Below are 19357 nucleotides of genomic sequence, written 5' to 3' on the forward strand. Positions count from 1 at the left end.
TACTTTCTTCTCTTTTGAAGGATGGCTAATTTCTTTTTCTTCAATGGGTTTTATTATAGGTTTCTTCTCTTCTTCTTCCTTAAGAGGTTTCTTCTCTTCCTTTTCTTCTTTAAGAGGTTTCTTCTCTTCCTTCTCTTTTTTAAGATGTTCCTTCTCAGGTTTTGCTTCCTTAGGAGGTTTCTTCTCTTCCTTTTCTTCTTTAAGAGGTTTCTTCTCTTCCTTCTCTTTTTTAAGATGTTCCTTCTCAGGTTTTGCTTCCTTAAGAGGTTTCTTCTCTTCCTTCTCTTTTTTGAGATGTTCCTTCTCAGGTTTCTCTTCTTCAAGAGGTTTCTTGTCTTCCTTCTCCTTTTTGAGAGGTTTCTTCTCTTCCTTTTCTTCTTTAAGAGGTTTCTTCTCTTCCTTCTCTTTTTTGAGATGTTCCTTCTCAGGTTTTTCTTCCTTAAGAGGTTTCTTCTCTTCCTTCTCTTTTTTAAGATGTTCCTTCTCAGGTTTTGCTTCCTTAGGAGGTTTCTTCTCTTCCTTCTCCTTTTTGAGAGGTTTCTTCTCTTCCTTTTCTTCTTTAAGAGGTTTCTTCTCTTCCTTCTCTTTTTTGAGATGTTCCTTCTCAGGTTTTTCTTCCTTAAGAGGTTTCTTCTCTTCCTTCTCCTTTTTGAGAGGTTTCTTCTCTTCCTTTTCTTCTTCAAGAGGTTTCTTCTCTTCCTTCTTTTTTTTGAGATATTCCTTCTCAGGTTTCTCTTCTTCAAGAGGTTTCTTCTCTTCCTTCTCTTTTTTAAGATGTTCCTTCTCAGGTTTTGCTTCCTTAAGAGGTTTCTTGTCTTCCTTCTCCTTTTTGAGAGGTTTCTTCTCTTCCTTTTCTTCCTTAAGAGGTTTCTTCTCTCCCTTCTCTTTTTTAAGATGTTCCTTCTCAGGTTTCTCTTCCTTAAGAGGTTTCTTCTCTTCCTTCTCCTTTTTGAGAGGTTTCTTCTCTTCCTTTTCTTCTTCAAGAGGTTTCTTCTCTTCCTTCTCTTTTTTGAGATGTTCCTTCTCAGGTTTTGCTTCCTTAAGAGGTTTCTTCTCTTCCTTCTCTTTTTTAAGATGTTCCTTCTCAGGTTTTGCTTCCTTAAGAGGTTTCTTCTCTTCCTTCTCTTTTTTGAGATGTTCCTTCTCAGGTTTTGCTTCCTTAAGAGGTTTCTTGTCTTCCTTCTCCTTTTTGAGAGGTTTCTTCTCTTCCTTTTCTTCCTTAAGAGGTTTCTTCTCTCCCTTCTCTTTTTTAAGATGTTCCTTCTCAGGTTTCTCTTCCTTAAGAGGTTTCTTCTCTTCCTTCTCTTTTTTGAGATGTTCCTTCTCAGGTTTTGCTTCCTTAAGAGGTTTCTTGTCTTCCTTCTCCTTTTTGAGAGGTTTCTTCTCTTCCTTTTCTTCCTTAAGAGGTTTCTTCTCTCCCTTCTCTTTTTTAAGATGTTCCTTCTCAGGTTTCTCTTCCTTAAGAGGTTTCTTCTCTTCCTTCTCTTTTTTGAGATGTTCCTTCTCAGGTTTTGCTTCCTTAAGAGGTTTCTTCTCTTCCTTCTCTTTTCTGAGATGTTCCTTCTCAGGTTTCTCTTCCTTAAGAGGTTTCTTCTCTTCCTTTTCTTCTTTAAGAGGTTTCTTCTCTTCCTTCTCTTTTTTGAGAGGTTCCTCCTCTTTCTTCTCTTTTTTGAGAGGTTTCTTCTCTTCCTTCTCTTTTCTGAGATGTTCCTTCTCAGGTTTTTCTTCCTTAAGAGGTTTCTTCTCTTCCTTTTCCTTTATCAGAGGTTTCTTCTCAGGTTTTTCTTCCTTAAGAGGTTCCTTCTCTTCCTTCTCTTTTCTGAGAGGTTTCTTCTCTTCCTTCTCTTTTTTGAGAGGTTCCTCCTCTTTCTTCTCTTTTTTCAGGGGTTTCTTCTCTTCCTTTTCTTCCTTAAGAGATTTCTTGTCTTCCTTCTCTTTTCTGAGATGTTCCTTCTCAGGTTTCTCTTCTTTGAGAGGTTCCTTCTCTTTTTTGAGAGGTTTCTCCTCTTTCTTCTCTTCTTTGACAGGTTTCTTAACTTTTTTCTCTTGTTTGGGTGATTTTTGCTCTTCTTTAAGAGGTTTTCTCTCCTTCTCTTCTTTGAGGGGTTTCTTCAAGTCTTTGTCTTGTTTAGGAAGTTTCTTAAGTTCCGTCTTTACTGTAGGTGGTTTCTTCTCATCTTTAGGAGGTTGGGTTACTTCTTTCTCTATTTTTGCTAGTATTCTGACCTTTTTCTCTTCTTTGGGTGGTTTCTTGACTTCTTTTATTTGTCTTATTGGTTCCTTTTCCTCTTTAACTTCTCTGGTAGCTTTAATTACTTCTTTCTCTTTTTTAGGTGTTTTCTTGATTTCTTTTTCTTCTTTGGGAGGTTTCTTGACTTGTTCCTCTTCTGTCGCTGGTTTCATAACCCTCTTCCTTTCTTTGGAAATCTTCTTGAAATCTTTTTCCTTCTTAGGTGGTTTTGTTGCTTTGACCTCTGCGTGAATTGGTTTCTTCGCCTCGTCTTTTCCTTTGGGAGGTTTTTTCACTTCCCTCTCATCTTTAGGTTTGACGTCTTTTTTCTTTTCTTTGGGCAGTTCTTTTACATCTTTTCTGAGCAGCTTCTTTACTGGCTCTTCTTCTAAAAGCAACAATTTAGGTGTCAGTTTAGTATATTCTGTAGGGACTAAAAGGATATCATGTGCCCTTTGTGTGGAGAAGTTACTGGTATACATTGGTACTGGTTGTATATATTTTGTATTTATTTTTCATATTTTGTAAGTCTATTTATACTTCTGAACAGTATTTTGTAATTTCAAAATATAACGTGATTACCTTTGGGCTTCTTTTGTTTCAGTTTAAGAGGTTTTGTGTCAACTTTGGGCTTCTCCTTTAGTTTTACTTCTTTTGGTTTTATCTCTACAGTTTCAAACTCTTTGGCTTCCTTATCTTTTTTCTTCTCCATCTCAGGTGCCGCAGCTTTGAGATCTGTAAGCAGCAACGCATCCTCATAAGATTATCCGTGGCAAATTGGCACAAATATTTACATTTTAATATTAGAAAAAAATAAGCTAAGAAAAATCAAGAACATGCACAGTTTCAAAATATTTACCTTTAATAATGCCATCTTTAACTTCTTCTATTGCATGTCTTTCCTTTGCCTCTTTCAGAACTAAAGTATATCAGAAATACAGAAATACAGCATACAGAAATATTCAAAAAAATCAACATACAACAGTTAATTTCTGGATTTGTAATACAGTTAACATGACAAATAATCATGCTTGCAAAAGCACTAGAAGCATCACAGTGTTAAAAAAAACTATGATTAAAAACACGCCACAATATCGTTGTCATACTGTTAAAAGTAGTCAGCCTGGTGTTTTGGAAATGTACAACTTTATCACTGAAAATTGATTGGGCATACAAAATACTTCTATGGGATCTTAATGAAACCCACTCTAGGACATATGCTCATATACAGAAGATTCCCTATACATATTAGTGCTGTCAAAATTAACAAGTTAATTTTTGAGATTAATGTGAAACGTTTAACGCGTTAAAAAAATAACGCAATTTTTTATTTTTTTTTTTAATTTCCTGAAATCTAAGACCTTTTAACTCATTGGCATCGCTGAATGAGGGGGCAGCATTGTGCTATGCTGGCGTTTGGCCTGCCGGAAATAATTAGAAGAAGAAGAAGTGTTACCATGCTAATATAAGCTAACGCACGCAACAATGGATAAGGACGGGCTTTTGGGGGGGAAGTTTTACTTTAAGAAGTTGCCTAACGGCTTGTTGGACAAAACGAAAGTAACGTGCACAATTTGCAAAGCTGAATTCAGGTACCACAGAAGCAATTCGTCTCTGTGCTATCACCTGAGAGCAAAACACCCAGCTGAATCCACCTCTACGGGACCTTGCCAATCTACGCCTCAGGATTATGGTGCTCGTGGACGAATAACAAAACAAGTGAGTGAAAAGCTAACCAATTCCTTGGTTGTTTGGATAGCTAAAAACTGCCGGCCAGTTTGCATAGTAGAAGATGATGGGCTGAGAGAAGTCATTCGCGCTGCATCAGGAGACGTGTGTTACAATCTTCCCTCGAGAGAAACCATTGTGTCGAGACTGCACACTTTGTATGAGGACCAGAGGGCTCAGCGGTCCAGCAAGCTTGTGCAAGTAAGGAATGTCGCTCTCACAGGAGACCACTGGACGTCTGTGAACAACGATAACTACTTGGGCGTCACAGCGCACTTTATTGATAACGACTGGACACTACAATCGTTTGCACTAACAGTGAGTAAAACTGAAGAGCGACAGTGTGCTGAGGCGTGTGCTGAGCATTTTCTGAGTGTTGCAAACGAATGGAAAATCAAGGACAAGTTAACCACGTTTGGTACCGACAGTGCTCGTAACATGGTTGCAGCCGCCAGACTACTTCCATTTGAACACATGCCCTGCACGGCCCACATTCTGCAAAGAACGATCACAGTTTCTCTTAACGACAGTGAATTTGAAAGGGTTCTGGCCAAATGTCGCAAGGTTGTTGGACATTTTAAGCAGAGTCCAGCGAACGCTCAGGAATTAAAGGAACAGCAAGTTGCACATGGACATAAAACAGAACCACTTGTTCGGGATGTTCCAGCAAGATGGAGCTCCACCCTAGAGATGATCAAGCGGATCCAGAGAAACAAATCTGTGCTGACCACCATCCTGGCTCAGCAAAACAGCATGGTGACTATGTTGACTGACCAGGAGCTTGACATGCTGCAAAAACTGGAGGAACTACTTGAACCTTGCAGGTAAATCATTTTGTTTATTGTGTGTGTGTGTGTGGGCGTCTACCTTTGTGTTCTGTGTTCTAGCTCTGTCTTCAAGTATGTTCTCCCCCTCCACCTCTGTGAGTTTGTCTATGTGTGATTAATATACAAATACAGGCTTGTTTACAACTTTTGTTCTTTCTGTTTGCAGATATGTGACCGAACTGCTGGGGGGGAAGCAGTATGTCTCCTGCTCTGTGGTGTTGCCAGCCTTGTGTTATTTGTTCAGGGTTATGGAGCTCTCAGATGATGACCCAGTCTACGTTTTGAGGTTTAAGAAGGTTTTTACCACAGACCTAGGTCAGCGGAGGGACAGCACCAATCTGACATGGCTGAAGATCGCTACTGCCCTTGATCCCAGGTTTAAAGACCTTAAGTGTCTTTCCAAAGATGAAAGAAGAGAGGTGTGGGCTTCAGTACATGACCTTGTGATGGCAGAGACGCATGCACACCAACCATCTGCTCAGACAACAGAGGAACCATCACCAAAAAAGAGAAAGATCTCCATCTGCTTGCTGGGTACTTCAGATTCAGATTCAGAGGAGGAGGAAGACTCTATAGATCGCTGTCTGGATCGGTACAAAGCAGAGCCCAAAATAGACATAGAGGAGTGTCCACTACAGTGGTGGTTAAAGAGAGAAGGAGCACATGCCAGGCTGGCACCTATTGCATGCAAATACCTGTCAACCCCTGCAACCACAGTGCCTTGTGAGAGATTATTCTCACTCTCAGGTCACATCATTCAAAAGAGGAGTGCTTCTTTGTCCTCAGATGATGTAAACAAAATAGTCTGCCTCAGTAACTGGCTGAGTGCAAAGGACTAAGCCAAATTGCTGCTTTGGAGAGAAAAATGTTTACTGCTCTGGGTTTTCAGCTGTGTCTTTTTGTGTTTTAAATATTGACTTTTGTGCACCCTTTTGAAATTCAGCATTAAGATGTTACACATTTTGTTATTTACATTTCTGTTGTTAGATTCTATAAGAAATTATTATTATTAAAGCTAAAATCTCATTTTAATGGCATTTATTGTTATGGTATTGTTCTAGCACTTTAACCTCAGTATTATTTCCTATCAGCAGATACTAGAAACACTTCTGTAATGTGATTCACTGTTTATGACTTTGAAGGTTTTTTTGTAGTTGTATTTCACAGGACAGAATCTGTGTTAAAGATTGACAAAAGCTATTAAAAATGTCTTTGAATTTAAGCATACATTCTTTGTGTTTATTCTGCATTTACTTCATTATATTGCTTAAATATCTGTTACAAGCTTAAGTATAAAGTTGAAAAAATGTAATTGCAGCCAGGGTATTTTTCAAGTAATTGCAATTAACTGCACAAATTACAGGAAATTGTGTGATAAATAACTTTCTTTTTAAACTGACAGCAAAAAATATATAAATATATAAACATATATATATATATAAATATATATATGTGTATATATGTATGTGTGTGTGTGTATATATATATATGTGTATATGTATGTATGTATGTATATATATATATAAAAAATACATGCATCATGTATTTTCATAGCCTCATAATGAAAAACATGATGACATATGTGAGGGGAAGAGTTTAGTACCTTTTTCATATTTGTTGTGGCCTTCTGCTTTGTCAGACAATTTGAGTCCTCCAAATCTCTCAAGGGTAACATCGGCCTTCCTCTTTCGTTTAGGTTCAGTCTTTCTGCTTTCGCTGTTGTTGTTATTTTCATCGTGATCATCAATGATGTTGGAGTATTTATCCTCCTCGTAAACAGGAAAAAAAGTTTCTTTCTCTTCCTCCTCACCATTATCAGATTCAGGTACAGCGCTGTCATTACTGATTTTCTCAGATAACAGTATTTTAAGGTGTGTCATTGATGACTCCTCTAGATCTTCTACTATTTTAGCCTCCTCCACTTCAAAAAGATCTTCAGTGTTGGTCTTTTCCTGTTCTACTACAATAGATTTTTCTGCACCCTCCTCCCCACTATACTCATATTCTACTACATCTTCAGTTTTCTCCTCCTCTTCTTCCTCCTCCTCCTCCTCCTCCTCCTCACTGTCTCTGATTTTAGTCTCTTCTTCTTGATCTTCAAAAATGTATTCAGTTTTAATTTCCTCTGCCTCCTTCTCAGCTTCTACCAAAATACTGGGAAGCTCAATGTCTTCCTCTTCATATCCTGCCAAAATATCATGAGTCTTGGATTCCTCTTCCTCCTCATGTTCTACCAAATCATCTTCAGTTTTAGCCTCTTCTTCTTCCTCATGTTCTACCAAATAATCTTCAGTTTTGGCTTCTTCTTCTTCTTCCTCCTCATGTTCTATTAAATCATCCTCAATTTTGGCTTCCTCTTCTTCCTCCTCATGTTCTACCAAATCATCCTCCGTTTTGGCCTCTTCTTCCTCATATTCTATTAAATTATCCTCAATTTTGGCTTCCTCTTCCTCCTCATGTTCTACCAAATCATCCTCAGTTTTGGCTTCTTCTTCTTCCTCCTCATGTTCTACCAAATCATCCTCAGTTTTCGCTTCTTCTTCTTCCTCCTCATGTTCTACCAAATCATCCTCAGTTTTGGCTTCTTCTTCTTCCTCATGTTCTACCAAATCATCTTCAGTTTTGGCCTCTTCTTCCTCCTCATGTTCTACCAAATCGTCTTCAGTTTTGGCTTCTTCTTCCTCCTCATGTTCTACCAAATAATCTTCAGTTTTGGCTTCCTCTTCCTCCTCATGTTCTACCAAATCGTCTTCAGTTTTGGCTTCCTCTTCCTCCTCATGTTCTACCAAATCATCCTCAGTTTTGGCTTCTTCTTCTTCCTCCTCATGTTCTACCAAATCATCTTCAGTTTTGGCCTCTTCTTCTTCCTCCTCATGTTCTACTGAAGCATCCTCAGTTTTGGCTTCTTCTTCTTCCTCCTCATGTTCTACCAAATCGTCTTCAGTTTTGCCTTCCTCTTCCTCCTCATGTTCTACCAAATCATCCTCAGTTTTGGCTTCTTCTTCTTCTTCCTCCTCATGTTCTACCAAATCGTCTTCAGTTTTGGCTTCCTCTTCCTCCTCATGTTCTACCAAATCATCTTCAGTTTTGGCTTCCTCTTCCTCCTCATGTTCTACCAAATCGTCTTCAGTTTTGGCTTCTTCTTCGTCCTCCTCATGTTCTACTGAAGCATCCTCAGTTTTGGCTTCTTCTTCTTCCTCCTCATGTTCTACCAAATCATCCTCAGTTTTGGCTTCTTCTTCTTCCTCCTCATGTTCTACCAAATAATCCTCAGTTTTGGCTTCTTCTTCTTCTTCCTCATGTTCTACCAAATCATCCTCAGTTTTGGCTTCTTCTTCTTCCTCCTCATGTTCTACCAAATCGTCTTCAGTTTTGGCTTCTTCTTCGTCCTCCTCATGTTCTACCAAATAATCTTCAGTTTTGGCTTCTTCTTCTTCCTCCTCATGTTCTACCAAATCATCTTCAGTTTTGGCTTCTTCTTCTTCCTTCTCATGTTCTACCAAATCATCCTCAGTTTTGGCTTCTTCTTCTTCTTCCTCCTCATGTTCTACCAAATCATCCTCAGTTTTGGCTTCTTCTTCTTCTTCCTCCTCATGTTCTACCAAATCGTCTTCAGTTTTGGCTTCCTCTTCCTCTTCATGTTCTACCAAATCATCTTCAGTTTTGGCTTCCTCTTCCTCCTCATGTTCTACCAAATCGTCTTCAGTTTTGGCTTCTTCTTCGTCCTCCTCATGTTCTACTGAAGCATCCTCAGTTTTGGCTTCTTCTTCTTCCTCCTCATGTTCTACCAAATCATCCTCAGTTTTGGCTTCTTCTTCTTCCTCCTCATGTTCTACCAAATAATCCTCAGTTTTGGCTTCTTCTTCTTCCTCATGTTCTACCAAATCATCTTCAGTTTTGGCCTCTTCTTCCTCCTCATGTTCTACCAAATCGTCTTCAGTTTTGGCTTCTTCTTCCTCCTCATGTTCTACCAAATAATCTTCAGTTTTGGCTTCCTCTTCCTCCTCATGTTCTACCAAATCGTCTTCAGTTTTGGCTTCTTCTTCTTCCTCATGTTCTACCAAATCATCCTCAGTTTTGGCTTCTTCTTCTTCTTCCTCCTCATGTTCTACCAAATTGTCTTCAGTTTTGGCTTCTTCTTCTTCTTCCTCCTCATGTTCTACCAAATCGTCTTCAGTTTTGGCTTCTTCTTCGTCCTCCTCATGTTCTACTGAAGCATCCTCAGTTTTGGCTTCTTCTTCTTCCTCCTCATGTTCTACCAAATCATCTTCAGTTTTGGCTTCTTCTTCTTCCTTCTCATGTTCTACCAAATCATCCTCAGTTTTGGCTTCTTCTTCTTCTTCCTCCTCATGTTCTACCAAATCGTCTTCAGTTTTGGCTTCTTCTTCTTCTTCCTCCTCATGTTCTACCAAATCGTCTTCAGTTTTGGCTTCTTCTTCTTCTTCCTCCTCATGTTCTACCAAATCATCCTCAGTTTTGGCTTCTTCTTCTTCCTCCTCATGTTCTACCAAATCATTTTCAGTTTTGGCTTCTTCGTCTTCCTCCTCATGTTCTACTGAAGCATCGTCAGTTCTGGCCTGGCCAAAAATGTCTTCAGTTTTTGTTTTCTCATGTTTATCCACAATAGCTTCTTCTTCTTTGCTCTCCTCTTCATCTTCTACCAAAATGTCTTTGGTTTTGGTCTCCTGCACCTCTTCATCTTCTACCACCCCTTCTGCTAACTGTATCACTTCATCATTTACAATTATTGCAAATTCATCTGTCCTTGTGTCTCTCTTTTCTTGGTCTTCACCTCTACCATCACCTCCTCCTTCTTCTATCTCCTCTTTATGCTCTTTTTCTTTTATTAATTGTTCTGCATCATCCTTTATTTGAACTTCGTCTTCTGCCTCATTGTCACCCTCTCCAATTTCCTCTTCCTCCTCCTTGGTGTCATCATCAAGCTTTTTCTCGTCCTCCTTCAGTGATGGTCTCAGTTCTGGTTCTTCAATGTGTCTCGCTAGTGATGTGATAGCAATAAATTCAGTGTCTGTTTTCAATTTAATGAATGTGACTTTAAGAAAAAAAGAAACAAAAATCACATGAATACCATCATCTTCCTCTGTCACATCTGCTTCAGTGGGTGCCATCTCGGAGTCTTCTTTTATCTCTGCAGCAGGAGCAGCTTCTTCTTTGGCAGCACGCATGATCTCTGTAACTGTATTACGAACCTTGTCATCCCTCTTATGTGATCTTCCAATCTTTATAGGGTGATTTTAATGGTGCAAAATCATAGCAACATTACAGCATGATATACACCACAGATGCAGTTAGTGGATTTTTAAAATTGCTTCATAAATTGAAGCAGGAATTATTTTGCATTTCGTTTCTTTTCTATTTAGCTTCTTTTAAAGTGTTTTTTAAATGCCCTGTAACTTCTTGAAGTAGCTGGTACAAACTGCGGCTGAGCTATATGTTTAGCCACTCATTACAGCAGAGTACTCGCTCAAAATAAGCTACAGTGCTGTGATGATCTTAATGAAGGAGCTGGCTGGATCAAATAGTTTTTATAAAACCACAGAGAAAAGGAACATGATGTATCAAAACTGGCTACAATGGTAAATACAGCATAAAACTATTGTGAATGCTAACTTTGCAACATGTGTTGTGTTTAATAGTTACATGCACAGGTAAAAAGTATACAAAAACACATGTAATCCAGTCTGGACAATCCAATTATACACATATCACAACAGTGTAAATGGTCAAAAACAGGAGGCAACCAGTCAGTGGCACAAAAAATGCGAGAAAGAGCAACAAAGGAATGCAAGTCTGAAGGACACACATGGTCATGCACAGTTACACAGAAAAACATGATGACTGAGTCAAGACATATCACTGCGAAGTTCTGTAAAATATTACAACAAATGGTCAGTGTGACAAAGAAAGTGAGGAATGAAGTAAACCAATCCATAACAATGTAGCAGCTTAATGACAATTAGAATAACCAAATGAAGAACAGATATTATGCATATTTGTCCATGCTATAATTAGGGATGCACCGATACCGATACTGGTATCGGGTATCGGGCCGATACTGTAAAATGCGCGCGTACTCGTACTCGTAAAAGTTAACCGATACCATGAACCGATACTAATGTAGCCCGGATGGGAATTTGGGAGTAGATACTCATAATTCCCATGGACTTGAACGCCACGGTAACATAAGGTGTTCACAGTTATGTGATGTAACTGTACCCTGAATTTAATTTGCCCTGTAATATGTCACAAGGTAAATACAGGTAATTAATTAGAGCAATCAAACTGTTATGTTAATCATAAAGTATTATTGTATGGTATGTAACTCTGAAGGGAGTTAAAATATTGTTCAGAGTTCTAATTTTCTGGAGGCCCGTGAAGGTAGCATATAACGGGACTTGTGTATCTGTTGCAATGGAGGAGGAGAAGAGAACGGCATGGAGAGATGCACGAGGTTAGCTGAGCCAAAGTGAGAGACTCGGCTAGTTTTACTGAGGTTAACTAGCACAAAAGAGTGTGTGACTAGAAAGCTAACCGTGTGGGAGCTTCGCAACAGAGTGTGGGTGAAGTGACTTTTTGTTTCAACGGTAGCACCACCGTGGAAATCTGTGTTTCCAGCTAAGACCGTCGAGGCTAAAGGCTAGCCGGACTGCTTGGCTGCGCCACGGCGGCAGCCGCTATGGACTGTCGGAGAGCTGGACAGTGACGGGCTAACGCGCTGTAGCAGAGACAGCATCGGGTCCGCAGGGAGTGGATTTAGTGTGGGACTGGTGAACGGCGACCTACCGAGCAACGGAACTGTAAGTCAGACTTTTGTGCTCTTACTGGGGAGAAGAGGATTTTCTCCATCGTCCGGCGTGAGCAGCAAACAGGCCTGCAACAAGTGTGAATGTGAGTGTGTGTGGGGCCCATGTGTGAATATTGTATGTTTAGTGGAGTTATATAACGTGTTTTGGAGTGTATATTAGTGAGTCACTTACCAAAAGGTGATAACATAAGTTGGGTTGTTTAATATAATTTGAAAGGGAATTATGTCATTTATACAGTGTATTTCATTTGGTTAAGGAATTGGAATATCATTTGAGTTTAAAAAGGGATGTGTTGTACAGTATTTGTCTCTGCCCTTACGTTCAGTAAACGTTTCGTTTGTGTTAAAGAGAGTGTCTGGGGTCGTTTCTTTACTACTGGTTAAGTTTAACTTGTGTGTGGTAGAAGTATCGGATTTTGTACTCGGTATCGGCAAGTACTCAGATCTAAGTATCGGTATCGGATCGGTTTGAAAAAATTGGTATCGTTGCATCCCTAGCTATAATGTAATGAGTACAAATCGAGTATTTTTCAAACACAGTGGCACACAGTTTCATAGATCTTCAGATCTTCATAGATCTTTGTACAAGTTTGTACAAACATGCAAGAAACAAACTAAAAAAAACAAAAATCAAAAAATCTATGCAGTCTAGTTGCTTGCAACACACAATGCGCATGTTTTAAAGCACATTTTAAATGTCTTTAACGAAGATATTTTCTTACCTTTTTCAAATGGAGGCAGAAATTCCCCTGTATTAACACATGAAAAAAGACACTTAGCTTCTTTTTTAATGTAATATTTCCTTTTCTGTATTACTGCAATGGAAAACAGAAGAAATGCTGTCATTACCTTTCCTTCTTACTAAATTAATATCAGATGGGGAAGGTACAGCTTCATCTAAAAGAAACAAAGAAGTTTTGTTAAATTATAAATGTTTATTTTATCAAGTTTTTAATCAGAATATTTCCAAGTGGATTAAAGCAGAAACCTTTTTCTGTTACTACATTTACACCTGGGGTGGTGACAGGTTCCCCTGAAACATAGAAAATATTTAGCAGATGGATTTTTAATATTTTCTCATTAATAGTACTGAATATCTAATACTAATAGCCATACCCTGATCACCAACAATCATGCTTGACATGTAAGCTAAGAATAAGTCCTTCTTGTCTGTGAGCTCCGACACAGCATCTTCAACAACTTTCATTGGGTCGATGGACAATTCAGGCACGATTCCTGAAAATGAAAAACACCAGACAGTGAATAAAAGCTGCTTTGTCTTTATTTAGAAAATCAGCTTAGCTGCTGTAAGGATAAGATGTAACCAATTTTCTCATAATGACGTAGGTTAAAACAGACCTTGTTCACCAATCAGTGTTGAGGAGATGTAGCTCACAAGCAGGTTTGTCTGCTCTTTGGTGATTTCTACTGCTGACTTAAAAACTGACATGGGGCTAAATCCCAAAGTATGCTGGATATCTACAACAGAGAAAATAAAACAATCACTCTTGAAGTCAGGGAAAACTGCAATGTGTGCATTGTATCAGGAGATGTCTTGGCAGATTGTGTACCTTTTAACGTGTCCAGTATGACATCGAAGACTGCGCAGAGCACGCCCTGGATGTAGCCAAATATTCCACTCACAAAGTCATTAGTAACACTGAAGGCATTTCTGCCAACAACCACGGGGTCAATGAAACTAATGTCAGTGGTTCCTGAGGACAACACACATTCAGGTCAAAGGCACAGTAAAGTACTTCATTAAACAAACGTTCACTGATTTGTTACACAGACGTTAGAAAAATGTGTTTAAGGCCAACATTTTCCTTATAAAAGCATGCATCGTCAACGTTAGCTAACATATTTTATATAAGTTTTTGTTTAGTGGACAACATCCATGACAAGCTAAAAAGTACAGAAGAGGATTAGGGCCACTGGGAAAAAAAAAAATTGGGCACATGTTTTTTTTCTTTTTTTCCAGAATTCTGAGAAAAAAGTCAGAATTCTGAGAAAAATGTCAGAATTCTGAGAAAAAATTAAAGTCAGAATTCTGAGATTAAAGTCAGAATTCTGAGAAAAAAAGTCAGAATTCTGAGATTAAAGTCAGAATTCTGAGAAAAAAGTCAGAATTCTGAGAAAAAATTAAAGTCAGAATTCTGAGAAAAAATTAAAGTCAGAATTCTGAGATTAAAGTCAGAATTCTGAGAAAAAATTAAAGTCAGAATTCTGAGATTAAAGTCAGAATTCTGAGAAAAAAAAGTCAGAATTCTGAGATTAAAGTCAGAATTCTGAGAAAAAAGTCAGAATTCTGAGAAAAAATTAAAGTCAGAATTCTGAGATTAAAGTCAGAATTGTGAGAAAAAATTAAAGTCAGAATTCTGAGAAAAATGTCAGAATTCTGAGAAAAAATTAAAGCCAGAATTCTGAGATTAAAGTCAGAATTCTGAGAAAAAAAGTCAGAATTCTGAGATTAAAGTCAGAATTCTGAGAAAAAATTAAAGTCAGAATTCTGAGAAAAATTAAAGTCAGAATTCTGAGATTAAAGTCAGAATTCTGAGAAAAAAAGTCAGAATTCTGAGAAAAAATTAAAGTCAGAATTCTGAGATTAAAGTCAGAATTCTGAGAAAAAAGTCAGAATTCTGAGAAAAAAGTCAGAATTCTGACTTTTTAAAAAAAAGACATGCCCACTTTTTTTTCCCCAGTGGCCCTAATCCTCTTCTGTAAAAAGAGTTATACTGTTGATCTATTAATACATTCCTAATAAAGTCTTTGTAAAATGCATAAGCAATATATACAGAATATAAGATGTACTGTAAATACTTTGTATTAAACCACAAACATCACAAATGAGACAATATGGAGGCACTGAATACCTTTGAATACATCCACTATCATGTCTACGATGGCACAGAGCACGTCCTGGATGTAGCCAAATATTCCACTCGCTGTGTCATTTGTGATGTGGAATATATTTCTTCCTATTACCACAGGGTCCATGAAGCTAATGTCGACGGTTCCTGAGAAACACAAACAGGAAGTGAATAAGGACAGAAAATATGCAAAGCAAACTCCCTAAATTGATATATTGTTTATGTCGTTTTTAAGAGGTTATGGGTTAAACGAGAGAGCGTAAATACCTTTCACTACATTCAGTGTAGTGTCCAGTATGGAACAGAGCACATCCTGGATGTAGCTCGCCACTCCACACATGAACTCATTAGTAGCATTAAAGACACCTCTGCCTATCATTACAGGGTCAATATAGCTAAGATCAGTTTTTCCTGGATGAAAAAAAAAGAAAAATAAGTGCATTTGTAAGTAAATTCTGCATGAATTAATTAATGATTCAACCAGGCAGTTGCAAACCAGCGAGGGAGTTAAAGTTTAGTTCAAGTATTTAAAAAAAGACAGATTTATTCATTCATTAATTGTATGTGAAACAAGAGAAAAACAGTCTTGAGTCAGAAAAAAGGATTCAAGTATAAATTACATACCTTTTTTAATATCTTGTATGGTTTCCAGTGACGTATCCACAACAGCACACAGTGTGTCCCTGAAGGAACCCAGTGCTCCACCTATGAAGTCATTCGTTGAATGGAAAGCTTGTCTACCAATGACCACAGGGTCAATGTAGCTGAGGTAGAAGTTCCCTGTGGTTTCAGAAAGATTATTCTGTACTTATTAAGCAGTCTTTGTTTTTGTTCTTTTGCTTGTTTTGGTAGGAGTGAGTGGTCATACCTTCTTCATCTGACAAATATCGAACAAACCCATCTTTTGCTTCTGATATTTCCTCGGCTGCGTATCTGGCAGCTGACATGGGGTCACTTAAATCCGGTGCGCATTCTGCAAAAGTACAGCGAGTCATGCATTAGAGAGCCTACACAAATATAAACTGTGCCAAGATAAATTCCCCACTACCTTGAAACTTATTGAGCAGACTGGACAACTCATCAGCTGCATCGTTCACGGCCTGGACAGGGTCCGTTATGATCTGCTGGATGTCTAACGATGATAGCAAACATGTTGGTCAGATTCTGCATAACTGATATCTTAAAAGACTTGGGGACATACATTTTTAGATTTTGTGGCTTACCGGGGACTGCTTTGTACTCGACAAAGTCAAACATCACCACACCTACAACCAGCCAGGACAGGAGAGCAGCAAGGGCAATCAGCAGCTCAACAGACATTTTCACCTTGTTGAGCAGCCCCAGACCTTTGGATCTGAGAGAGCTCGTCTGTAGCGCTGCTGCTCCGTCACTGGACCCAGTGGCTGCAGCGTGGGAGGCAGATTTGGCTCCTATATGTGGAAGACATAAAGAGACAAAACTTAGTCTGACAAATTCTTTCTGCTTTTGTTCTTGTGCTTGTAATGTTTGATATTCTTCCACTTCCATTGGGAACATATCTGCTTGTATACATATTTATTGTTATCTATAATGAGTGATTGGTAGCAAAAACTTGCACACTTGCATAGTTTGTCCACCAGAGGGAACTGGCATTACACTTTTAGCTGTGAAATCTCTGTATGTCTCTCCTTCTAACAACAGTGAAAGTGTTTCTCCATGTTTTGTTCCTCTGTTACAAAGTGTGCAAACTATGTATCTTTTATCAGATCTGCCAATTGTTGTGTAAGTCTTTTTGGGTCATACTGTCGCCTTCTTTCAGTAATTTCTCGATCGTCACAGTGATTTTGCTCTGGCTTCAAAATAAAAGCCCATTTTCTTAAACCTTTCAAGTCTTATCATCTACACAATGAAGAGAAACCCTGACAGGAAGACATTTTGTGCACAGATAGTGCGTTATTAGTTGTATAAATATATAATTTTCATCTTTACTATGACCCTATACTGTCTCTTTATTTCCTTATTATTTATATTAATCAGAAATGTTAAACGTCATCAGAAAAGTCATGGTGTGATAGGGCACTCCAATTTTAGCAGTGACATTTTCCAAATGTACTGACACACTTTAGACTGGCTTAGCACAGTGAAAAATGCCCAAGGCAGGATTTAGTAACAGTGTTATCATCATTAAATGCTGTGCACAGAGTGTAAGATTATCTGTACTGATTTACTGTAATGTCAGGCGTCAGGGAGACCTTCACACAAGGTCCAAGCTGAATGAACTCTGAACATGTTCGATGCATGACGACTTGCTTCCAGTGTGTAGGACATGGAGGAAAAAACCCTCAAACTCAACTCTTCATTCAACAGCATCGTTTAGATCTGTGCATTTTTTCTAAGTAACCAGCGTGTTATTTCATTTTTTGTGAAAACACAACAATTTCGCTTGCTGTTAAAAACCCCCCAAACCAAAAACATTAGATCTTAAAATGTGCTTTTTAAAACTGGTGATAACTGCAGTAATAACATTAAGTAATTATGAGCATTGGCTTTGTTTACAGAGTAGCCAATATGCACTATACACTTCATAAGAAAAGACTATGTGCTGGAGCGCATTATAAAGCTTTACAGATTATTTATTGTTATCAGTTTTCTACGGTGCTTTTGATGCCTTTAAAATAACCGCTAACGATCCAAAGAGTAGCACAAAGGCATACAGAATAGGGACCACTTGTCTAAACTTGCTGACTGCAATAAGAAACTATACATATATAAGTGAAAAGCAGGTCTACAGTGACACAAAGAAATGCTACTTATAGACACTGGTGGATCAGTAGCAGCAGTCTTCTGCATTAATATATCAGACGAAGACGATTTTTTCCTCCACTAACACCACTTTTGGACATTTAAGCATGATCTAAGAGTGTCTTACATTTACATAGTACTGTGAATGCAGGACTTGCAGGGTTTTTTTTTCACACTTTTATTTATGTATATTCCTTTTGACGTGTTTGAGGTCTACCACCCTGGCTGAGGTCAGCTGCAGCTGCAGTCTGTCACAGGAGAGCAATGCTAATACTCCGGTGACTTGATAGCTTGTATTTATAGCAACCAACTTTCAACACATCATCGTCAGAGGACACAACTTATCAAAACACTGCCATTTATTTGTTATGCAGAATTTATTACTGTGGATTTTTGCACTGTAGTAAAGGTTTTATTTGAACAGCTGTGCTGGATCTTCTGGAGCTTGAAGATCCAGGTGTAACAACCCTACCTTCAGCCATTGTGACGTGTAGACTATCTCAGGTAGGATACTTGAAATTGGAGACAAAGCCTCCTCATGAAGAATTAACTGGTGACGGCTCCAGTAAATCCAGTTTGAATCCACTTTCTCAGGAAAAAAAAAAGTGTCCCAGGTAGTAAATTATTCCATTGTCACTTGGACCATCACAGCCTTGTCTTCTTACCCATAACATCCACAGGTGGAACTTGTCCAAGGTTTTAAAAAGTGGAAAATGGAAAATTAAGCATGAATTGAAAGCTTATGTTGGGGAATTTGGAGCTGCCTGTGAGGCAGCATTAAAAAGGGGGGTCTGGGGACAGTGGGGCAAAGTAAAGCGACGCAGGGGAAGAATCAGCCAAGCTAAGCACAGGGCTGGGCAGGGTGAGGGGAAACGCACAATATCTCACCCAGTGTTTCTGGGGCCTCACATGGGTATAGGCCAGTGCAGAGAGCAGGAAGGCTGCAAGGTAACTCTATCCCCCCAGAAAATACAGGTTATTCTTAGCTGGAGCTCTGCTCACCAGCCGCTCTGGCAGACCTTTTTTGGACGTTCAAGGGTGTGCAAGATCAGCTGGCTGAATTGGGCACCCCTACTGGCTGCTGCAGCACTCTGTCCGCTAAAAACAAATCACGGGCCCACGATTAATGGCAATTCAGATGAAAACTACATTCAATATTTTTTCCCCCCACTTCTACTTCCAAATTAAAACAGCTTCTTTTGAGTAATTTCAGAACCAGTACTAGTCGATAAAAAAAGTCCCTAAAAAGGTCCATAAGTGCATGTTTTTCTGTAAGAAGTCATTAATAGGAATCAAGGATAAATGTAGCCTGATCCTGTTTTGACAAAAGTTAACAGGAGGCTAAACTGCAACTGCTTATGGAAAAGGATTAGGGCCACCGAAAGAAAAAGAAGTCAGAATTGTTTGTATAATCCTCTTCCATAACTGCTTCTTCCAGTTGTTCAGGTTTTTATTTTAATATTGCAACGTGGGATCCATGGTTTGTGTCTCCAAGGCAACAGAGCTTAAAGTTCATTTCTATAAACACTTTATTTGTAGTTTTCCAATTAAAGTTCATTTCTTATTTAAAATCACTATTTCCAGTACTGGTTTTGTTCACATGAATATAATAAATTAATCATCGGTAGTTACTTAAATTCAGTGGTCTCTGCTAGCATTGACATTTTGTATAAAATACTGACAAAATGATTGAAATGACATTAAGTATGTTTTCCATCTGAAAAAAATCTCCATCACAATGAAAACCCCACTGACATTTGACATCTGAAAAACCTGAGTAGCAGCTAAAGTGATGGTGGGTGACTGATTTGCACCCCAAAGTTCTGGATAAAGTCTGTTCTGTTTTATTCAAATATATTTTAGATTGGTCTGTTTGGCCAGTCTTAAGATAATTTCATTAAAGTTAGATAGATAGTTAGATTTCACACAGTAAAAAGAGCAATCCAATCCAAACAACAACAACAGCAAAAAGGCCACCCTCTTAATCCTGATGCTAAACTAAGAACATTGCTTTCATGATAAACACAACCATGAAAATATTAAAAATAACAGCAACAAAAGCACTGTGTATAACACTGTGATTAGCAAACACTGC

At 38.5% G+C, this 19357-nt stretch overlaps 2 protein-coding genes across 2 annotated transcripts; one reads left to right on the forward strand and one right to left on the reverse strand.

Annotated features, from left to right (window-relative positions):
- Nucleotides 1–210: 210 nt before the first annotated feature.
- Nucleotides 211–18077, reverse strand: si:ch211-266g18.10 (titin homolog; the record flags this gene model as incomplete). Its single annotated transcript, XM_039603669.1, has 17 exons — nucleotides 17735–18077; nucleotides 15705–15911; nucleotides 15530–15613; nucleotides 15350–15454; nucleotides 15106–15261; nucleotides 14749–14892; nucleotides 14485–14628; nucleotides 13183–13326; nucleotides 12971–13090; nucleotides 12728–12847; nucleotides 12600–12644; nucleotides 12461–12508; nucleotides 12334–12360; nucleotides 3090–3149; nucleotides 2813–2965; nucleotides 2038–2618; nucleotides 211–1578 (listed from the first exon to the last, which is right to left on the reverse strand). Coding segments are annotated over exons 1-17 (3516 nt in total), but the record flags the coding sequence as incomplete, so codon positions are not given.
- On the forward strand, nucleotides 3646–6007 carry LOC116326081 (E3 SUMO-protein ligase ZBED1-like). The gene is made up of 2 exons (XM_031747190.2): nucleotides 3646–4782; nucleotides 4952–6007. Exons 1-2 carry the CDS (start codon nucleotides 3716–3718, stop codon nucleotides 5622–5624), a joined length of 1740 nt encoding a protein of 579 aa, XP_031603050.2. The 5' UTR covers nucleotides 3646–3715; the 3' UTR covers nucleotides 5625–6007.
- Nucleotides 18078–19357: the final 1280 nt, after the last annotated feature.

The sequence above is a fragment of the Oreochromis aureus genome, linkage group 19 (assembly GCF_013358895.1).
Source record: "Oreochromis aureus strain Israel breed Guangdong linkage group 19, ZZ_aureus, whole genome shotgun sequence".
NCBI lineage: Eukaryota > Metazoa > Chordata > Actinopteri > Cichliformes > Cichlidae > Oreochromis > Oreochromis aureus.